The following is a 22667-nucleotide window of genomic DNA, read 5'->3' as shown; positions in this document are numbered from 1 at the left end:
GTGCTCTGTCCTACACACGAGGCACAGGTATGCCTGGTGCTACTGTCTATACTGCAAGCTCCTTCTGCTTTTTAGCCTCCCTTTAGGCTAAGGATGGTGTTGTGGACCACCTGACTCAGCCTGTCTCAGAGTGGTACTTCCTCACTGCTTCATGACTGACGCATGCATCCCGCTGGGATAGCCCTTTCCTTGTGTGAGATGGCAGCTCCTTGCTTAGGATGGCCAATCTCTGGTGCCTGAGGGAGATAGGCAGTGGTATGGAAAGGCAATGTGCCCAGAGGGCATACATACTTTAGGGGATAATGTTTGCCCTATGCCTGAAACACCCTGATTTATTGACTGGTTTAAGATGCAACACACTGTCCAAATTGTTAAAAATTCAGGTACACATTAGGTCTGCAGCACAAGGATGAGAAAGCATCTTGCTGACCTCCATGGTCCCTGGGGAAGTAGTGCAGTGAGGGGTGAAGGCACTTGGTGAGGTCAGGCAAACAGGACCTGAAGATAGGCGCTGACTTCATGAGGATGGGAGGAGCCAACCAGACTGCTCAGAGCTCTTGGTTTAAATAGAACGGCCTCATTCTTAGTGCTAGTCACGTTCCCTCCCCACAGCAAATTCTGGAGCTGCTCTTACCTCCATGGTCATCACCACGAACTTTACCGTGTCCCTCTCCTTCTCAGAAGGAAGTTGCAAATGGACAGGCACTTTGGAGATCACCACCAAGTACTGTGCCAGGGCCCGGGCCAGTGTGGTCAGGGACTGGTACAATGCAGCATCCCCTGAAACAAGAGACCTCCATGGGCAGCTGCAACCCTGCATAGCCCTTCACTTTCAGAAGCAGCCAAACAATTCTGTGAGGTCTGAAAAGCGCTCCAGATGTCCCATCCAGGTGGCACACCTGCAACACGCCCATGACTGCACGTGGTTCTGCATGTGCACTTCCCTGAGGGACCACCCAGTCTTCCTGAAACACCTGGGACACTGACTAATACCCACAAGAAGCTAAGTGACAAGTGCACAGAAAAAAATTTTAAAGCTATTGAACACTGATGCTGTTTTCTAGCTATTTTTTTTAATATATATTTTTTTATTTGTAGACAGACACAATACCTTTATTTTTTATGGTGCTGGAGATCAAACCCAGGGCCTTATACATGTTAGGCAAGCACTCTACCACTGAACCACAACCCAGCCCTCCAGTTACTGTTTGTTTTTTTTGGAACTGGGGATCGAATCCAAGGCTTTGCAAATGCAAAGCAAACACTTTGCAACTGAGCTGACTTTTGATCAGCAGTGCTGTCTGTATACTTGCTTGGTGCAAAACACTTAGCTGGCCCTGCAACACTTTTTAAAAATAAAACAAGTTTTTATTTAAAATTACCAAATAGATCGTTCAGTTTATTCAAATAGGCCGTGGGCTCTGCAGGCTGGAAGGGCTGGAAGACTTGATGGACAGCAGGAAGCCGCTGAACGATGCTGGTCACATGGTCCAGAGTCACTCCCCGGGCTGCTTTGAAAAGGGGACTCTTCTGGCCACCAGCAATTTCACTCATGCCAAGGCTTAAACATGGAGCCAACAGGTTTAGGTTGAACTCCTGAAATCAGAGCAGTGAAGGTTAGACAAACCATAGCAAAGATTATATGCTTTCAACTAGGCAAGAAAAACAAAAAATCAAAGTCAACACAAGTGTTTTTGAGATAATACAGATTAATATACCACAAGGAATGCTTTAAGAATATATATCTATTATAAATATAAGAACAATTCCATTCAACCTTTGCTCAGTAAAATGTATTTCTGGTCTCTTTGGGGTACTTTATTTATTTATTTTTTAGGGGGTGATGCTAGAGATTGAATCTAGGGATACTTTACTACTAAGCTAAGTTCCCATACCTTTTTAAGTTTTTTTTTTTTCCTGTTCCCCCGCACCCCCCCTATTCTGAGATATGGTCCTACTAAGTTGCTTAGGGCCTCACTAAGTTGCCCAGGCTGGCCTTGAACTTGCTACTCTCCTACCTCAGCCTCCCAAGTCACTGGGATTACATGCATGTGCCTTTGTGCTCAGCTAGGGTATAAATTTTAATTGATAAAAAACAACAACATCAAGACTAATGTGCCATCCAAGAAATCAGTGCAGTACCAAGCACTCCTGCAGTTTGCAAAAGATGTGCAAAGGCAGTTTGTATAGGGTAGAGGGGCACAGAAATGCCAAGTGGTGCTTGGAAAAAGAGCATTTCATTCAGTAATTTGTACTGTGTGTTTTATTAATTTCTTTTTAGCCATTTAAGGATGGGGGGGTCTAATTATTCAGGTAGAACATCAATCTTAGTTTAATATTCAGAAAAATGTATTTCATGAGCAGTGCCTAAAACCCAACATTCTTGTAGTTTGTAGCCAGAACCTTTAAAGCTGTTAAAAGGCCAATTAGCAAATTCGGAAAATCCAATAAATTTGGTCACTAAGCAAATTCATCATTCAGTAAATCAGCTTTGACTGCATGGATTTTAAGATAAATTGAACTGTAGTAAACTGATTTTGGACCAAGTCTTTTGTTGATTTTTCACTGTAGCTCTTTTACGTGGAGTTGGGGGGAGCTTTACCACTAAAGGTCAATTTCCCAAATAGCACAGCATTATGGCACCAATGATGACCTGACTGCAGTCTGTGGACACACACATTTCCTTTAAATGCACGTAAGGCAAGTTAAAAACCACATTCCTCTTTGATTCTAATTTAGCTGAAAAAACTCTGGCTCCCATCTTGAAGAGTGCCCACCCCAGCACTGTCCCATTCTGGGTGAGAGCCCCCTATGTGCTGCAGTCAGTCAGCTGCATGAAGTTGAGAGAAACCAAGCACAAGCTAGAGAGCTCCCACTTCCCGCTGCTCGCCCACCGAGCTCATCATGAAGCTGCTCATGTCTTCGGCAGGAATGCGATTCACTAGTTCTGCACCTTCTAGCAGCGCGGTGTCTGACTTGGCCCAACACTGGGACCTGACAAGGCGAATATACCAGTCCTGGGAAGATAAAAATGTGGTCAGACAGGCACCCAGAGGCTTCTGCTCCCCTGGGCTGGACTGAGCCTTGGTTACACTAGGCCCCAGGCTGGCCTCACGGGCTGCCAGCGTACCCTGTGTCTGCAGCTGGCCAAAGCAGTTGCTGCTCCTGCTGGGACACTCACCTTCTCCCCTCCACCTGAACAACTTCCAGTAGTCCTTGCAAACTCAGCAGAAGTACTGAGGGCTAGCGACCCTCCCCTCTGCCCACTCCCTGACACTGCACAAACTGTCACTGAGTATCTGCTTCGCTCAACTCTCCCCAGCAGCCAGGGCTGAGAAGAAAGACAGCCTAAGAGTGCAGGACAGAACCTGCGTCTCCCTCCACTCGGGTGCTGGTTTTTGAGATCTCAGCTTATCTCTCCCAAGTCCCCAGTTGGTCCCTAACTCTGAGGTGAGTGATGAAGTAATGACAACACACCAGGGTTGGTGTCAATTCACAGGAAGGAGAAGGTGTTGGAACACGGAGGGAGGCTACGGTCGACCTCCTGCCATAGGAATCCCATGTCAGTGTAGCCTCTCTCGTTAGGGCTTTAAAGGTTCCCAAATGTCTCCACCCCAGTCCCCGATCAGAGCTGCCAAGGCCAAGCATCAGCATGACCTGCATACACTGAGCCCCTGAACACTTTACACTTGACACAGGTAAACAGAGGTGTCAGTGCCTCCGTGTGCAAGAGCACTACATAAGGACATAGATACTTACTTTGTCTGGACTCACTGTTTCCAATGGCATGTGTCCATCCCCGTCTAAGGGGTGCGAGGTGACTGGGGGCAAGGGGCTAAGAGAGTCTTGTACAGTGGACAGACGGAACCTGTCCAGCAGGGAATAGAGCCTTTGGTGTCTGAAACACAAACAGAAATGAAACTGCAGTGAGGTTTGCCTTCTAGTCTGTTAGCTTCTGGAAGCACATAAGGAAGGGACGTAGTGGCTCCTTAAGGTGATACGCACTCTGCTCAGACTTCCTCTTCACCGCAGGCCACAGCAGGCCACAGAGCAAACAGAGGCCCTGATCCTTTAATTACCACAGCTTACACCACAAACTTTCACTTATATCTTGTAACAGGCAACAAAAGGTGTGACAATTAATGAAGGCATTATTAATATAAGCAAAAGATCATCTAAGATCCAAGTACACAAACTCTTCCATTTAATCCCTCAGAAAGATGCCGCGTATATCATTATAAATGGACATTTCATAAAAGAATCACCTGATCTGGCCCAAGGTATTTACAAACTTTTACAATCTTCTTCACTTGGGCTGGCAATTGGGTCTAGGGTCAAAACGCATCAGTCTGCTCTGCTGCATGTCCCATGAGTGACAGCTTCCTGATGCCAGTTGGCCATCATCACTCAGCCCTGCAGACTAAAGAGTCACCCACTGCACACTGTCCTATTTAAAAACACCCTCAGCAAGACCCCTCCTTTAGACTGAAATCATGGCAAAATTATTTTCTCCCTCTCTCTTCCACATGTGCTCTCCCCACACATATGGGTCAAGAAAAGAGGTAAAAGCTCCTCTCAATTTATTTTGCAGCCATGGACATATCTTACAGATGAAAATATTTGTGATAAAGGATTCTAAAAGTCTTGCAAACAGAATTAGGGGACTGAACAGTTACGAACATATATGTATAAATACACACATAGATATTTTGCACTGGGGATTATACCCAGGTGCACTTTACAACTGAGCTACATACAGCTTTTCAAATTTTTTTGTTTTGTTTTGAGATAGGGTCTTGTTAAGTTGCTGAGGTTGGTCTTGAACTTGAGATCCTCTTGCTTCAGCTTCCTGAGAAGCTGGGACTATGGGCATGTGCCACTGTGCCTAGCTGAAGAGACAACATTTTAACAAGATGTGGATGCAACAAAAGCCAAGGTCATGCTTTCAGATTCATCCACTCTAATCTAGTGATTAGATTATGCAGATGGTAACTCAGATTCCCTTTTACCATAGAGGCAACAGAAATATCTGCTACCCTCAGACACTGACATGTGGCAGGCTACCCCCATGTGGGCAACAAGTGTTGAAACTGCCAGTTGTTCCTATAAAAAATTCAGGAAGTCTTTCTATTGTGCCACTGCTGCAATAAACCCACCTAAAGGGCATGTTGTTTTCTCAGCCTGTGAACTTGCTCCTGTGCCAGTCTAAGTCTTTATAGCCTGGTTTATATGAACATAGGCACTGCTATGTTGCAGCATTACCTCTGTGCAAGCCCACTGCTCTGGAGGTGTTCCTGGATTCTGTTCAGTTCTTCCACTGGCAACTGGGCCGTGCTGCTCTAAATAAACAAGAACACATCAATGGATTTGTAATATGAAAGGGGCCATAATGACCTCATGCTCATTTAAAAAGGACAAACTGGTATGTAGAGTTTGTCATAGCAAGGACAGACCAGAAGCAGTTGGATCAGACATACACAGAATGACAGGTTTGCACAAGGCATACGTGTTCCCATCTGTGGCCATATCAAGACCAGGCTGATAGAGAAAAACCCAACTTAATGTTCTGCTTACTCTACCTGCCAAGTTCTAATATAAATAAGCATCAATATTTTTCTCAGTACCTGTAAATTTGCAGCCAAAAGCATTTCTACCCGGCGACAGGCCAGGGTGTCAACCATGCGAGCCAGAGCACGGAAAGGGGTGCACAGGAGCCTGTCCACGTACAGTGTGAGCACTGCGCCTGACTGGCTGAGGTGGATGCCTTCCAAGCACTGGAGCGTTTTCTTCAGAGTGGTTGGCTAATGTTTAAGAGAAGAACAGGAGCTGATTACTTTGCCAACTGGAAATTAGCACTTAAAAAATTCCAGGACTCCATTTTTAAGGCAGAAAAACTGACTGGCAATGAAGACTTACAGCTGAAAGATTTTCACAACGAGACTGAATGGCCTGGATGAAAAGACCACTAGCAGCAGAATTCCGATGAATGGCACTAATGAAGTCCTGCACTGGAGGTTCATGCGACAGGCTGATCAGATCCTGAATGTGATTCACGATGAGCCACGTTAAGTGCTCCGAGTCATGCAGGTTCTGACACTGGGAGAGAGCGACGCAAAGTCTGTTTCCCAGTAGATAAGAGGACAGGCAGACAGGGCAGGAAGGAGAGGGCAGATTCCACACACAAACCTGCCTCACTGAAAGTAACAGCCGTCTGAACACAGTGGCTGAGGAGGCAGGAAAGTGGCCACAGCACAGAGCCCACCACCTCCAATCACACACAGAGGCGGAGGCCATGTGAAGTCAGAACCCACTGCAGAAGTCCTGCTCCTAGGGACACCAGCCCAGGAAGGAGAGAGAATAAACAGAACCTGGGCTCCTTTCCATGGAGAGGTCAAAGGGAGGCCCGCCATGGGCTGAGTGTGATCCAGGCTGCAGGAACAGCAGGAGTGGCCTGCAGCGACGGTATGCACAGGATCCAGGGACACTCCCTGACCAACGCCTGCTGCCCCCTTCTAGACTTTAGGCTGGCCCAGCAAGGGGTATTCCCTCTCCACTTACTTGGTCTCCAATTTTGCAACATTTCAATGTAAAAAAAAATTCACTATAACTGCCACATTTTTGATAGAATTCCTGAATCTAAAAGATGAAGGGATTCCCACACATTACACGGAAGAAATTTCACTCAAGATTTATAAGAAAATAAGACACGTCCATTTGTAAACATATGTATAACCCCTTAATCTTAATTCAAAATTCTTGCAGGCAGAAACCAAAACATGATAAATTCCTTGACATCTGGTAAATGGTTAATATTTTTCATTTGGGATCATATGACAGTATTGCCTCTTTTTATTACATCTGTGAAAAGCAGCATTATATAAATTATTTCTCAAAAGTGGAACAAGACAGGAAAACTATTTCAACCTCAAGAATGAATGTTAAGCAAAACGTGAGGATTGATAATCGGCCACACCAAAAGGAAGGTGCACAGTAGCTTCCCAGTGAAGCCACGGCCCCTACTGACCCAGACTGTTCATCCCCGTCTTGCTATGGGGACAGTACAACCCAGAGGCCCAGCTCGTAAGAGGAACACTCATGCTTTTACCAAGTAACTAGTATAGAAACTCCAGCGCAGGACGAGACAGCGAGTCATCTTGGAGCAACACACTTAAAGGAGCCTTTATTTCCTTCTGCTTATTTTGGTTTTTTGTACTTTAAATGTGTGATGCTAGTTTTATGGTTAAAACGCCACAATAGTAATCATTTTTAAAAGAATGGCATTCAAACAGCAATCTATTTAAAATATAACGTTGAACACTTAACACCTTCCCTGCTAAGCACAGCACCCAGGGCACTTATCCACTGAGCCTCACCTCCACCCCTTGTGATATTTGATTTAGAGACAGGGTCTTGCTAAGTTGCTTAGGGCCTCACTAAGTTGCTGAGGCTGGCTCTGAACTTATGATCCTCCTGCACCACCATGCCTGACTTCCAGAAAATTTTTTAATCGGATCCCATTATGGTCAATCTAAGGCTTGTTTTTGAATTTATGTATTATTTCATTGCTTCCCTCAAATTAAGTAAAATCCTCAGCATTATGTCAGGCATAGAGCAGTTGCTGTGGATTTGCTGAATGAGTGATGGTGAGTGACAGCCTACGAAGGCCAGCTGAGACACCCAGCAGAGGGAAGGCGAATCCTCACCACATCACGGTGGATTATTAGACAGTACTTTTGATTTTCAGTTTCAAGGGAGTGGAGGCATGGCGGTCAGAGGGACCACACAGCACCTTCCACACGGCCCCTATCCCCACCCCTTGCAGGCGGTTCCAAACTTACGACATAATCACAGAAGAGAATCAGCGCCCCTCTCCGCACGACTTCTCTATTGCACATTCCAAGTTGGGCTGCCGAGTCAGACTCCTCCTCCTCACCAGTTATCTGGGGACTAAGCGACTTGGTACAGGACAGACTGTGTCTCCTAGGAGGGGAGAGAGGTGTGCTGAGAGTGCACTGTGTTGGTTACCCTGATCCTCGTCTCTGACAAGTCATTCTAGACACTGAGTGAAACAGACACTTTTAGTAATCCAGACCTAGGCGACAATAAGCACCTAAGTAAAAAAGAAAGACTAAATGACACAGAGGCTTTAGCAGGCAGAAGATTAAATGCTGGACCAAAAGACAGGACCCACCAAAAAGCTGCACATTCAGTCAGCTCTTGGGCTGAAATCTCCCACCTGCCACACATACTGTTGACTGCCCAAGGGGACACTATCCGTTTCTGTATTTTATTGCCCATTTCCCAACAGAACATCACTACTCTGAGTCCGTCCACAGTGCGTGTGCTATTGTGGGAACACGTTTAAAAGCATTTCATTCCACTAATGGGTAATTTCACTTCACATTTATTTCTCACTACATCTTTTTCTTTCTAAACAAATGGGAATTATAAACTTGAGGCTCTTAATTCTAGCCAAAATATTTAAAACACCATGTTGGCACACTCCCAAACTGCTGCTCTGACTTCAACGCCTGACCAGGGACCACACCCTTCCCAGGGTAGCAAAAAGCCTGTGCCATGTCCTGCCGAGGCTCAGTGTGGATGGGGGTTCCATGAGGGCAAGAACATTCTGCAATATGTCAACTTTTCCTGTAAGCCCCTCAGGATTTAGAAGACAACCAGTATAAAACATTCTACAGATAAAAAAATTTAATGGCCACTTCAGTTTTTCCCCCGAGAAGCCACACTCAAAAGGCCACACAGTGAGATCTCCATGTCCAGGGAATTCTGTGCCAGGCTAGAGGGACAGGTGTGCATCAGCAGTCACCAGGGAAAGCAGGAGGGGGGCTACAAAAGGACAAGAGGGACCTGCTTGAAGTCACGGTTCTGCTTGTTACCTGACTACAGCTGGTACAAAAGAGGGCATTTTACTCTAAGTCACGTCAAAAAACTGTCAAATACAAAACCCACCCTTCTGCAGTGGCTCCACATGACTTAAACTCACAAGCTACAACAGCCTCCGAAGGAGAGCAGCCGGCATTTGTGATTCAGACAGCTGGCAGCAGATGCTTAGGAGGCCCAAGATCAAACAAATTTACCCCCAATCTGTAGCAGTGCAAGTCCCCAAACAGTGCTGCTGGCACACGTGGGCTGACAGCACCTGAGCACTCGAGCTGGAAGTGGCCCATGTGTGGACTGTGACCCAACACCACTCCCACATGAGCCACAGTGGGGTCAGGACTCTCACAGTTCAGTCAAAAGTGAGACAGATAAAAAATAATCAAATCCATGGTGACAGAGTCCTGAAAGGAAGGTAGAGAGCAGAGCTCATGTGGGGACTTCCTGGAGCCACACTACCATGTGGCCTAAGAGCTGCACAGCAGCCCAACTGCCCAATCAAGGGAAAAGGAGGGCCAGAGAAAACCGTGTTGAAGCAACAAAATACAGTATATCAGGATCAACAGTCTAGCCAGCGACAAGGAAAACGGTAGAATGGGGGTTCCTGTGCATTGCCACACGCTGGACAAGTGGTACCCTTCCTGGAAAGCAGTCCCCACCCAGAATGTGGGCACCAGATAGTGACTGTCCACCTACATGCAGAAGGGCTCTACCAGTAACCATGACTGCTTCTGCTCCTAGAGTCACTGACTCAGGTTCTGCTGGGGATACATGGGGGGTTCAAACCCAGAAATGGGTCCTGCCCTGCTGGGGCTCACGGTCTAGAAGGGGATACAGATATTAACACGAACACAGGTCTAAGTATAGCCCTGACACTTCCACAGGAGGGGCACAGGCTGGCGTGAGAGCAGACAGACACCTAACTCAATAAAGAGAAGCCAGGGCAGGGTGCCCTAGGAAGGCATGCTGGGCTAAGAACCCAGCAGTGACAGCTTTGCTGTCATACTGAAGGGACAATCTGTCTTTATTAGTATCTGGAGGGCAAGGGACAAAAAACCGTAAAATTCAACTCTAAAACACTAGCAATAAGTAAGCACAATCAACTAACATTTGTGCCTAGACCCACCTAGTCTTGCCATCTCAAAGATGACCCTCTTCTATGGGCTCAAGCCTGTCACCCTGGATCACCCATGCCACTGCTTTTCTCACTGGAAGTCCTCTCTGGTGGCCCTGCTGCTCGTGGCTCTGCTCCCCTCTAAAGCAAGCCAGAGAGCTGCCTACCATTGCTAAGAGGTCCCTTCTCTCATCATCTTCTCTCCTCAATTTTTATTTTGAAAACTTTGAACCAACAGAAAAGTTGGAAGGAGCCACTGAACAGCCACAGGCTCTTCCTTCAACGAGACGCAGCACAGAGTTCATGAGCATGCTCTCACATGAGTGCTGAGCCGACCTCACCACACCACACCACAGCCCACACAAGCGCCACACCTGCTCCCAGGAGACCCACACACTGCACACCCAGGCCACGTGAGAGCAAGTGTCCTTCAGGACAGGCCACACTGAGCCCCTGAGCAGATGCCTCCTGAGAGCACCTCCCAGCCTTGCCTTCACATTTCTAACTGCCCAGCAATGTCCTTTCTGGCTGACTGGGACCCAGGGACCACAACATCACCTGCATCTTAAAAGGGCACTGGCTTGTCCTGCCTGTTCCTTTCCACCTAATGTGGCAATGGGTCTCAGGAGCCCTAGTGGAAGGGGTGCCTGCTCACCATCAGCTAGGTTCAGGCTGCCATCTCCTCTGAACAAACTACAGTGTGCTTCCTGCCCCGTCTGCTGACACCAATGGGGAGAAGCAGGGCTGGACGGGCTGTGGACACCTCACTTTCTTCCTGCCTCCCTCAAACCCACCCCACCTCACCCACAGCTAACCCAGGCTCTGCCCCTCCGTCTCGCCCAGTACGCCTCAATCCTGGGTGTTCCTACTGGGTTCTCCTGAGAACCTGTTAAAAGGCTCTTGGGGCCCTGGTCATTGGGCCTGGTGGAGAGAGGTGTCTGAGGACAGCACTGTCGTGTCGTTGAGGCAACCCTCCTGCTCAGCGGGTCCAGGGATCGGCAGCACTGCACTGTCAGAAGTCTGGCGGAAACAGATTCCCAGGCCTTGGCCAGTTACTGCCTCTGATTCTTGCCCTATTCACTCCCTACCCGAAGCGCACACATGTTTAAGAAGCACAAAACCCAGCAACCCTGGCTTCCTGTCTGCTGGCTCTTAGTGTTCAGTTACTGCGGCAGGTCCAAGACATCCTTCGAACATTTCAGATGCTGTCATGGGTCTGTCTCCCCCGCTGAGTGATGAGCACGTGGGTGGGAAGCGGCGTCCTTTTTTCCTTTGCAGACCCCACGACACAGACAGAACAGAGGGGCCATCAAGCCTCTCAACAGGGAGGCCGAGCTGGAGGGCCTGGATGGCAGCCCGGGGCCTCCGAGCCAGGCAGAGGACCACACTTGCACTCTTCCTGCGTCTTACAGAGACTGTGCTGAGGACTCAGCAGGGCTCACAGCTTTATGTCCAAGCACGTTCAGATGTGTGAGGGAGGAAGCACCTGGACACTGAGGCTTAAAGCTAAACACTTTTTGCAAAAAGAGGCCACCCACAATCAGAAACTTAGTTTTTTTGAATGATAAAAAAAATAATAATAAGGTATTTCCAAATAGCTTTGAAATTTGCTAAATAATTGCTTCATTATCTAAGAATAAGCAGAACCACATTTAACTCATAATGAAGTTAAGACATTGCAACATGCCTGGTTATGGAACCAGTTCAAGTGACAGGACCTAGCAGGAGGGACACTGCCTGGCAAGAGCAACCCGGCAGATGGAACAGTGTTGGAGAGCTTGGCAAAGAAAACCATGGGCTGGGGCTGGGGCTCAGTGGCAGAGCACTTGCCTAGCGTGTGCTGGGCACTGGGTCCAATCCTCAGCACCACATAAAAATAAACACACAAACAAAATAAAGGCATGCTGTTCATCTACAAGTACAAAAATTTAAAAGAAGAAGAAAACCATACTGAAAAAGCAGTTGCTACTCTGAACACCTGTGGTCAGCACATCCCCACAACACAGAGCCTGCAAGGAAAGACCAGCCTGCGGCCAAAAGCCCTCAGAGCCTCACAGAGCATGGACATGAAAGCGCCTCTGCCGCGGCTGCAGCCAAGCCTCGGGTGGCGCAGCACCCACCAGCATCAGGACACACCCTAAGCTCAGGGACATGCACCTACTTGGGTGTCTGCTGCACTTCTGCCCACCAGCGGTGGTCTGTGTGATTGACGAGCAACAGGATCTGACACCAGAGCAACACCAGGGCTGGGTGCGTGGGCACCATGGAGCGCACACGCCCATTCAGGCCCTCCAGGCTGTAGAAACTGCCCTCACAGCCGTCACTGGTGAAGAGTCTTGTGGCAGCAGCTGTGATTCGCCGGAACATTCCTAGAACCAAACATAATACAACTGATTACAGAGAAACATCTTTGATGTTCATCGTAGTCCAACACCAGGTAGCTATGTGAAGACTTTGCATAAAAAAGATAGTCACACAACCCTTTCCTTGACACTTGACACTTAGAGAACTGTCACCTTTCTAAGCAGAAATAGATACTGTGCTCATTTACTGGGTTGGCCCACAAATGTCCATACTTCCCCACTGCCTGCCCCCACGGGCACTACCAGGTTCTCCAGCAGCTCGAGGCAGGTGCTACAAGGTCTGGACGCAACTGTGCAGAAGGAGGTGCCAATGGTACCTCAGCTCCTTGAACTCAGGTCATTTGGGGTCTCCACACACTAAGCCCCTGACATATGGGTGGGGACCCACTCCTGCTCACTGGCTTACTGAGAACTTAGGAAACAAACACCACAAGAGGCCAGGCAGGGCAACATGACAAGCTCTGAGAGAGAGCAGATGGGCCCCCCAGCACCCCCAGGCTCCCGTGTGCTCCTCACAGGCCACCAATGGCTGGGAGCCAGGCAGTAGCCTCCGTGCTGACCCCAGAATACCCAGGGACTGAGCATGCCAAGTCACCAGTCCCACGCCCCACACCCTCCACACTGCACACAAGCACAGACCCGGGGAGGCCTGGCAGGAAGCACTAGCCTCACGACCCCTCCTTCGGCTGAACACTGGAGTCAGCTCACCTTGCACGGCCTCACAGGGACCAGCCCTCCCCAAGGATGGACATACACGCAGGGCAAAGCACAGCGGGGAGAGGATGTGAGGTGACATCAGGAAACAAAAAGGAGAGAGGTCAGGTGTTCGCTCTCCCCCATGGCTGGGTCTCCGGCATCACGGATGGAATCAGAATCTTATTTTCAATTCCAACACATCCCAAATGTGAAAAGGCCCTGAAACAGGCAAAGACTAGAGCCTTCTATTACTTCATGACCCACCAAAACCACAGCTGAGACAAAGCAGCAGTACAACATGGGAGGCCCTGTGCTCGCCTGGTCACAGCCCCTCAAGGAGTCCAGACTCCTCCGCACTGCTTCTCAATCAGCACTGCCCACTCCGTTGTGCCTAGGCCTGGCCCCATCCCTCCCTGTGGCCCTCCATCACCGCATGGGACACAAGAGACAAGAAGCACGGGCCCAGGGCAGAGAGCATAGAACAAAGGCCAAGAGTGGACGACAGCAGGTTAGAGCTGTGCTCAGAGACTGGGCATCAGTGCAGGCTCCACCACTCTCTCCTTGGGTGGACTGGGGCCTTGGCCTCCTCACGTGACAGAGGGACTGGAGAGCAAAACCTGAGCTCAGGGCTTGGCCTGGAGCCTGCAGGGGCTGCAGGGCTGTTGCTGCTGCCCATACAGCTGAGCACGGTCAGAAGAGCTCAGATGAAGAGGAGATGGACTCTACAGGGGCAGGGGCCCCACGCCACAAAGGAAGGTGGTGAGACGGGGCTCACAAGGCTGGGGAAGGAGCTGCCGCTAAAGCTGGGGTTCTGGACGATCTTCCTGTTAAATGTGGAGCTAGTGAACAGGGAGAAGAGGCCTTGGAGAAGGTAGCTATGCTAGTGTTGTGTTCAAGGCTAAGCAGATCAAGCCCCACGTCTGCAAGGGGGATGGAAAAGAGAATGAGACAGGCGGGTGACTGGACCACACGGACAGGGACAGAATCACCCATGCATGCAATAACCTGTCACACATCAAGGGACAGAGGGAGGAAGCAGAGAAGGGAGAACAAGGCAACATGAGCGACTGAGAGAGAAGACGAGAGAGGAAGCTGATGATGGGAAGCCTTAGAAGGAAGAGGGGGCTCCAGAGTCCCTGAGGACTCAGGAAGGGACACTGCTTTTTGCTTAAGAGGGCAAGAGAACCAGGCATGATGGCACATGCTTATAATCCCAATAGTTCAGGAGGCTGAGGAAGAAGGATCACAAATTTGAGGTCAGCTTCAGCAAATTAGTGAAGCCCTAAGCAACTTAGTGAGACCCTGTCTCAAAATAAAAAGGGCTGGGGATGTTGCTCAGCAGAACAGCAGCAACCCAGGGTTTCATCCTCAGTACCAACTCTCTCTCTCTCTCTCTCTCTCTCTGAAACTAAAAATAAAAAAGAGGGCAAGGGACACTCCTGGACAGGAACCAAGAGGGAAACGACTGTGCAGAACAGTCAGAACAAACTTCTGAGACCTTTTTCCCCCTCCTTTTTTTGGAAGTTGTACAGTGAAAATAGGGGGAGACCAGCAATTGAGAAAACAATGGCAAGAAGGTCCCCTTGTTCGTAGTGTGGACCTGGGCTGTCTGAGCCAGCAGGAGAGGAGGCAGAGAGCCCACCTTCCTGGGTTTGCTGCAATGAGTGCACAATGGCCACCTAATGAGCACGTAAAGGAAAACTTAAGACAGAACAGAGAGTGTGAGGATGGGGAAGCAGACACACGAGGACGAGGAAGAAGGCAGGAGAACAGGGAGAAGGGCAGCGGCTTGAGGCAAAGAAGAGGAAGACTGGACGCTCACTCGCCAGGAGGATCTCTTTCCTCTCTGCAAAAAGTGGGCTGACTTTGCTGGGAAGTGAGGTCTGAAGAATACACAGGACGTGCCAGGAGGATAGACTCCTGGAAAGCTCCACCTGAAGTGCCCACTGACTGTTGTGACACTGCCCTGTCCCCTCCCCTCCCCAGGGTTTCCCTGACTTCCTCACCAGCTGCTGGCCTGGGGCTGTGGCTCAGCGGTAGAGCACTCGCCTCGCACGTGCGAGACCCTGGGTTCGATCCTCAGAGCCATATAAAAATAAATAAGTGAAATAAAGGTGTTGTGTCCAACTACAACTAAAAAATAAATATTAAAAAAAAGAAAAAGACAAAGAAACAAGCTGCTTCCATCTGGTAACTGCCCACCAGGCTGGGAAGCAGTTACCCAGGCAAGAAGACATTTTCCCAGTCTCCTTGTAGGGCAATGGGACATGACCAGCCACTGCCAGAGCAACAGAAGCAAAACGGACACAGACACAGGTCACTTTTGGTCTACGGTGATAAGGCCCTCTCCACCTCCCATCAGGCAGAGTGCTGCAGCCGGGAAGAGCAGAGCCACAGGCAACAGCCTGGGCGCCTGAATCCCCTCACGGAGGAAGAGCTGTGTGCCCAGTACACACTTAGCCTTCGACTGTGTGAGCCACTGGATGGTGATGTGTACTCCACCACTGAGGACGGGCTTCCCAGAGGAGCCTCCCTTCCTGGTGTTGGGAGCAGTAGTGACCAGCTGTCTGAGACAGAGAAGAGGGCAGGGCCTGTGGACGGAGGAGCTGGTGCAGGGCAGGCGAGGGAAACTGGGAGGGACCCAGGAGAAGAGAAAAAGGCTAAGGGCACCGAGGCAGCACAGGGCAGAGAGCGGTTGGTGGCACTGCACAGTTTCCCTAGCCCTGTGCTGGGAGCTAACAGAAGACACTAGGAGCATAATGGAGGCAGTAGTTGGAGATGATGCTGTCATCAAGGCAGGGGGATGAGGAGGTTTGCGGAGCTCAGGCAGAGTCTTGGGTTTATACCCTGGCTCCTGCTTAGGACTCTGAGGCTGCTTCTTTAGCTATAATATGGTCACAATGGTATTGTCTCATGTAGCTGCAAGTGTGAGCTGCTGCGCTGACCATCACCAACCACGCAGCAGCCTGTCCTAACGCAAAGGACAATGAAGTCATTCTTGGGTTTTCATTCTTGGCTTTACAAAAGCCTGTTGGAACCTAAGTTCCCTCCTCATCAGTGGAAAGTGGAAATATTTCAGAGATGTCGTAAGGATCCTGTGTGATGAGGCGAGTAAATGGTACTACATTCACGAGAGAGCTCACTGCTCCTGGTACTACTGACACGGATCCCGGGCTACTAAACCGCAAAGCCAGCCCACCAATCCCTGCCAAGAAGCAGAGCAAGTGGCCTGGGCAGGCTGGAGCATGGGCAGCAAGCTCGGGCCACACCCCCACAGAACATGCCATGCTAGTGTTCCCTGAGGCACAGCCAGCCAGGCTTGAGGCAACCCAGGCACCCTGACCTGTCATCCTGAGGCAGCCCCTCCTCCCCATGGTCCCTCCAGGATCTGACAACCTCAACCTCCATGGGAAGCTGGGACTGCAGCCAGCAGAATGGAAGTGGAAGTGGGGCAGACCTGAGTGGAAGTGCAGACTCAAGGGCTGATCAACAGCATCAGTAACTTTCTAAAACCTGACTAGCATGAATTTTATTCCAAACCGTGTAGCATAAGTTTGGACCAACAGCACTGACCACGTGCTACATGAACCCCTAGACCAGCACTCTCAAGTAGAAACCCGTTAGGTCCCTCTCGCCCTGCAGGAGTTCTGATTCTGTTCACACTTGAATAAACCCTACTCTCTCACTCATCCTTGTCTGTGGATTTCATTCTTTGAATCTGGGAAACAAAAACCCAGAAAGAAGAAACTGGCAGTGAGCTGCAGAAGTGAGCTGCAGAAGTGTGCTGCAGCACTGGAGGGGTGGCCTGCCACTAAGAGCTGCAACACGCACTCAGTGGAGCGGGGAAGAGATGGCTTCCTCAGTGCAGAGCCCTGCCGCTTGAGCAGAACCCACCCACCAGCAGCAGTGGAGAAACTCAGTTTCACTATGAAATCTATCAGCCTTCATCCTTGCCCGAGCATGGTAGAAAGCACCATTTTCTCTTTCTTCCAATTACCCCCACTTGGCCATAGAATAGAAATACTGGCTCTTTTGAAAGCAGCAGAGGAGAGCTCCCACCCACCTGCCCACCTCTGCCCAGAGGGAAGTGGGCATGCAGCACCCACATTCTGCCCCTTCTGCTCAGCAGGTCTCCAGTGCCCACTGCCTGGACTCAAACAGGAGGGAGGCATCAATTTCTGTTGCTCCTGACTGGATGAGTGTTTAGATGGCATATGGGGAAGGGACAGAAATATTGACTTAGAATTCATGGGTAGCAACGCTAGGAAGCTTTATGAGGCCACAGGCCAGACAGCTTTAATCCAACCACACAGACAACAGTCAAAACAGGTACAGTGTCCCTTAGCACCTGCAGGTGCTTCCAGGACTCCCCCCATCAACACCATTTTTATCAAAACCTGCAGACCCTTAAGATTCTAGTATAAAATGGTGTGGGATTTTCCTAACATCCTCCCACACATTTTAAACCATAATTTATGGAATAGTATAATAAGAAAAGTCTGTACACAGCACAGATGAAAATTTTTCTTCAAGTATTTTCCATGGCAGTTGGTTGAACCTGTGGGTACAGAACTGTGGACAAGCGGGCTGAATGAACCCCACCCCATGCCTTGGGTCCCACCTTCTGTTTCTAAATTGGTGTATCCTGAGGCTAAAGAGAAGAATATTGGTTACTCCCTTTTTTTAAACCTTGGCTATTCTTATGATACTGGACTGAATCTGAAATAAGTAAACAACTTTGGGATAAATCCCTCCTCCTCCAGCAAGAAGGATAGCAGAAAACTAGTAGTCAGAGCTACTCTTCAGACTAGTTCCTCTTTTAAGAAATAATGACTGAATCACTGGATTGGACAGGACAGAGCTGGGGGAAGAAAGAGGGAAGGGAATGGAAAAGACAGTTGAAGAAACTGGACATCACTTTCCTATGTTCATATGTGACCAGTGTAACCCCACATCATGTACAAACACAAAAATGGGAAGTCATGCTCCATGTATGTAAGATATGTCAAAATACATTCTATTATCATGTATAACTAAAGAGAACAAATGAAAATTTTTAAAAAATAACAAAACCCTGAAATGACAAATTCAAGGTATCAATTTTCAGTGCCTTTTTAAAAGCAATGCACAACCATGAATCCCATTTTATATGCTAAGTGCTCCACGTTTTTATTAAAGTAAAAGATGATTTACTTCAGCCCCACCTCTCCGTCAACCAAATACAGCAAGTATGCCACCTGGTGTCTTTAAGAGGAATGCAATCATACTAACAAGGAGAGAGGAAACATTTATACACACACGCACCTTATTTGTAAATGGTGGACCAATTAAGTAATATACAAAGAAACTCGAGCGAGGCCAGGCACTCTAACCAAGCCGGAGCTCATCCCAGAGAGGGCTGTGCTGTCTAAGGGAGAGCTATTTAAATTTAAGTCAATTAAAATTAAATAAAACTTAAAAATACATGCCTCCAGCACATGAGCTGCATCTTGGGTGCCCAATAACACTAATGTAGTCATGACACATTCATTTTCGCTAGAGAGTTCTACTGGACAATACTGCAACATACAGTAAAACCCACCCTCTAAGGAATGCCATCTGACCCTTCATGTAGCCCAGGCTGGCTGGAGTACCCAGAGGTTCATTGTCATCCACACAAGTCACACAGGGCCAGTCACATGAATAATTCAGGGGCTAAACCACAAGAGCAGAGACCATGCTTCTGCACATCAAAGGAGTCCACTGGAAGACAAAGTCCACACAGAAGCAGAGCTGTAGACACCACACAGACCACAGGGCTCTGTCTGTGTGTGCCAGGCACTCAAGCCTGTAAGCTCCATTCCTTGCTCTGGTTTGGGCTGGAGTCTTACCCCTAAAACTGAAAGACTACCGAATACAGAAACCACACCATGCTCTGTTGTGATTTGTAGACTTCAAACAACCTTGGACGTTAACCTGTTAACTCTACCTTGATAACGAGGAAACTCAGCACCTGTGTGCTGCCTCCTACCAATCCTGAGTTGTATTTTCAGATCTATTTGGATTCCTTTGTAGTCTATTTTCTGTTCTGTCAACTCTGTACATTATCACACAGCCCAATGATGCAAGATGAGACTATTAGTGCCCCTTCCACCCCCACCTCTTTTTCTACCACTCATTTCCCCAATTAACTTGTTTAATTTTCTTCTTATATTTGTCAGAACTAATGGAGATGGGAAGTAGAATGGGAGCTTCTGGACGCTGCAAGACGACAGGAGCTACTTAATTAAGAGTGGGGGGCTTCGGTTTCACAGAATGAGAAGAGTCACGGAGATGGATGGTGGAGACAGTTGTATAATATTGTGAAGGTATTCGATACCAGCTTTATGTACTTAGAAATGGTTTAAGAACAGTTTGTTAAAAATGGGGAAGTCACCTAAGGGTGCTCACTCTGTCCTTAAGTAATGAAGTCTTTAGTGTTTTACTCAAATGTTGACTGCACAAATGAAAGTCGTAACGACCTTTACACTATGGCTATGGAATAAAGTTCCCAACAGAGTCAAGAAGTCCAGGGATGCCACTTTCCATGAGCCCTGGCCACTGAGAGGAGAATCGTGTGTGGAATTTATGGTTTCCACCACGTTGATGCTGTGAAGCATGTTACATCCTGGGTAGCTTCCTGTTTGCTCCTCCTCCTCTTTGTCCTTGTGCTGTGCCAGTCATCCAGCTTCCGACAACTCCATCTGAAGCAGGCTGGTGTCTTGCAACCCTCCCTGACTCCACTCTGGACTGGATGTTCCTAGTTTGCTGCAAGGAGGGCACCCTGTGATTTACTCTCTTGGGTTCACTCTCATTTTCGATTCACAATCATTTGTAAAGGTGAAAACACCTTAAAACAGCAGGAGGCTCTTAGGTGACTTCCCCATTTTTAACAAAATGTTCTTAAACCATTTCTAAGTACATAAAACTGGTATCGAATACCTTCACAATATTATCTCCACCATCCATCTCCATGACTCTTCTCATTCTGTGAAACTGAAGGCCCCCACTCTAATTAAGCAGCTCTCATCGCCCTGCAGCGAGCGTCCAGAAGCTCCCATTCTACTTCCCATTTCTGAGTCTGGCTCCTCTGAATAGCTCATGTAACTGGAACCACACTAGTCCTTTTGAGTCTGGTTTAGTTTATCAGCACAATAGCCAGCCTACCAAAGGACAAGAGCTGCTTGCACACTTGAGCTCCTGTGAATGACAAACAACTATTACAAACATCAGCACACACACACACCTTCTAACCACTCTGCTTTCCATTCTCTGGGGCCACTACCCAAGGGTGAACACACAGTAACAGGTCTATTCTTACCACCAACAAAGCATTTTTCCAAGGCATCCACTGGGCAGCATGGTCCCTGTACCCCAGAGTACAGTGTGCAGGAGAGCACATAGTCAGACAGCACCAAGACCTCTGGGATTCACCTACCAGACTTGAAGATGTGGATCAGACACATCAGCAGTGTGCCTAATTCTTGACAATAGAAAGTGTGCTGCTGTTCACTCATTTCCACTTTGGGCTGTTTTGTGACGATGTCCTCTAAGAGAATACCAACCAGTTGTAACAGAAACCTTCAGAGAAAGGGAAAAGGAGGACAGTGAATCAGGTGACTATCCACGGTGCACTCAAGCCAAATACATGAAATAATACAATAATGCAGGTGAAGTAAAGATGCAGGTACAGTACCCTGAACAAAGCACACGTGAAAAGTTTAATATCACTGCTGCAGATTAAGTCACTCTGCCTCTCCGCAGACCACCTTCCTCACTTATAAAATGGCAGTGATCATACCATTTTCAAAGGACTGTCAGGATAAAATGATGTATTTTTTGAAACCTTTCTAAACTATCAAGTGCTACCAAATTAAAGCTCATAATCCATGTCAAGAATAAAATACATCATCTGTTTCATCACTTGCTTCAGTTTAACAGCAGGAGAGCTGCCTGTTGAAGCTGCGAATAAATGGCTGCTGCATAGGTTTCCAGGGGGTGGCCCCCACAAGCAACCCTGGGTGTCTCCACTCGTCTCCGCCTCTGGAGACACAGGAGGCAAGGAGGAGACATCTGCAGGGGCAACTGGACTTAGTGAGCACTCTGAGTGAGGGGGGATGCTCGTCCACACATCAGCGCGAACAGCCACCGGAACTGTGCCCACTGCCCCAGAGGAGGGAAAGCAGGACCACACTGCAGGAACACAGTGGTGTGGTCCCACGCAGGGTGAGTCCCCATTCCCGAGAGCGAGAACTGCAGCACACAGTGAGACTAAACACAAGACCAACTTGAGGAGTTTCCTTAGGTTATTAATTTTTCTGCAGACAATGCATCCCCTACTACCTAAGCTCCTCTGTGTGGCCACTGCTGCAGAGTTGCTAAAGAGCACAAAGACAACACGACAAAACCTTAAGTGATGTGCAAAGCAAGGGCCACACCAAGGCAAACTGGATTCCAAACACAGACACACTGCTGGATAGGGATCCAGCTCACAGAGCACAGGACACTAGCAACTTTTCCAGACGTACTGATCATGAGGCAGAAGCACATGGCTTCCCAGAGGACAAGGGTCACGCACAGGTTCAGAAAGAGAGCATACCTTGAGAATGTTTCTTCTGGCAAATGTTTCATTTGCTTCCCTTCACTGTGTTCCTCTGGTGTTGAAGTACTGTCCCCATCTCTTAATCTGTTAATCACTGGGCAGGAGATTAGAAATGGAGAGAAGGAGAGCTCCTGAATACGAGAAAGAACAATATCTTCTGTTGACTGGGAAATCAGAACTCTCAGAATGGCCAGGATTCCAGATATCCAAAGTTGGACAGTGCTCACAGCTGCCTAAAAGAGAGGATAAATAAACTGTAGCTAGAGAAAGAAAGAGCAAAGAAAAGATTTCCCTGATTGCCCATTTCATGAAAGAAAATCACCCTGTTTTTACTCCATCAACAAATCCCCACCCCACTGGTTCTCCCATCATGGTCCCAGAGCAGCCATACCAGTGTCAGCCAGGACCTGGCAAAGATGGAAATCAAGCTCTGGCCCCCCTGCCCACAGCAGGCCTGTGCTTGGCCCTGCCCTGCAGGTGGATAAGGCAACTTACCATTGTGCTTGGAGTGACAAACATGCTGCGCAGAAGCATGTCCACAGGGCGAAGGGAGGAAGGGGCCAAAATCTCAAATACAGTATTTAACACCCCAAGGGCTTCATGAGAGTCGATGTGCATCTGTGGAATTAAACAGCATGGACATTTCCACGTAAGCCGACAGAGACGCAGCTCCGCGTGCATCAGGTCCTGGCTCTCCAGGGCACGTCTTCCTCATCATCTGCCATCACCACCCTTCTATCACAGCACTGGAAGATCAGCAGGGAAGCAAGCACGCTCTCAGGACAGCACTGTGTTTTCCTCCACGCTAAAAACATTACTTAGATTTTCTAGGTAAGTGATATCTGCTTCCTGTAAAAGGACCAAGTGTACAAAAGCATGAAAAGAGCCACCTGGAACCCACCACCCAGATGCGACTGGCCTTGGCGGTTGTGAACCAGGCTCCTGTGCATCCCTTCACAGAGGGGGAAGCTCACGA

General features: G+C 48.4%; 1 protein-coding gene across 1 annotated transcript in view; it reads right to left on the bottom strand.

Annotated features, from left to right (window-relative positions):
- Htt (huntingtin) overlaps positions 1 to 22667 on the bottom strand; it is a 140567-nt gene that overhangs the window by 26616 nt on the left and 91284 nt on the right. The window contains exons 38-49 of the mRNA XM_027939971.3: positions 22187 to 22309; positions 21689 to 21924; positions 20528 to 20670; positions 12174 to 12381; positions 7839 to 7980; positions 5917 to 6096; positions 5625 to 5801; positions 5263 to 5339; positions 3760 to 3898; positions 2895 to 3017; positions 1383 to 1596; positions 635 to 780 (exon numbers count right to left, since the gene is read on the bottom strand). Coding sequence (XP_027795772.3) covers positions 635 to 780; positions 1383 to 1596; positions 2895 to 3017; positions 3760 to 3898; positions 5263 to 5339; positions 5625 to 5801; positions 5917 to 6096; positions 7839 to 7980; positions 12174 to 12381; positions 20528 to 20670; positions 21689 to 21924; positions 22187 to 22309 — 1908 coding nt within the window. The remainder of the gene's footprint in view (positions 1 to 634; positions 781 to 1382; positions 1597 to 2894; positions 3018 to 3759; positions 3899 to 5262; positions 5340 to 5624; positions 5802 to 5916; positions 6097 to 7838; positions 7981 to 12173; positions 12382 to 20527; positions 20671 to 21688; positions 21925 to 22186; positions 22310 to 22667) is intronic.

Source organism: Marmota flaviventris, chromosome 7 (genome assembly GCF_047511675.1).
Source record: "Marmota flaviventris isolate mMarFla1 chromosome 7, mMarFla1.hap1, whole genome shotgun sequence".
NCBI classification, from domain to species: Eukaryota; Metazoa; Chordata; class Mammalia; order Rodentia; family Sciuridae; genus Marmota; species Marmota flaviventris.
This window is presented reverse-complemented; position numbering and strand designations above follow the sequence as displayed.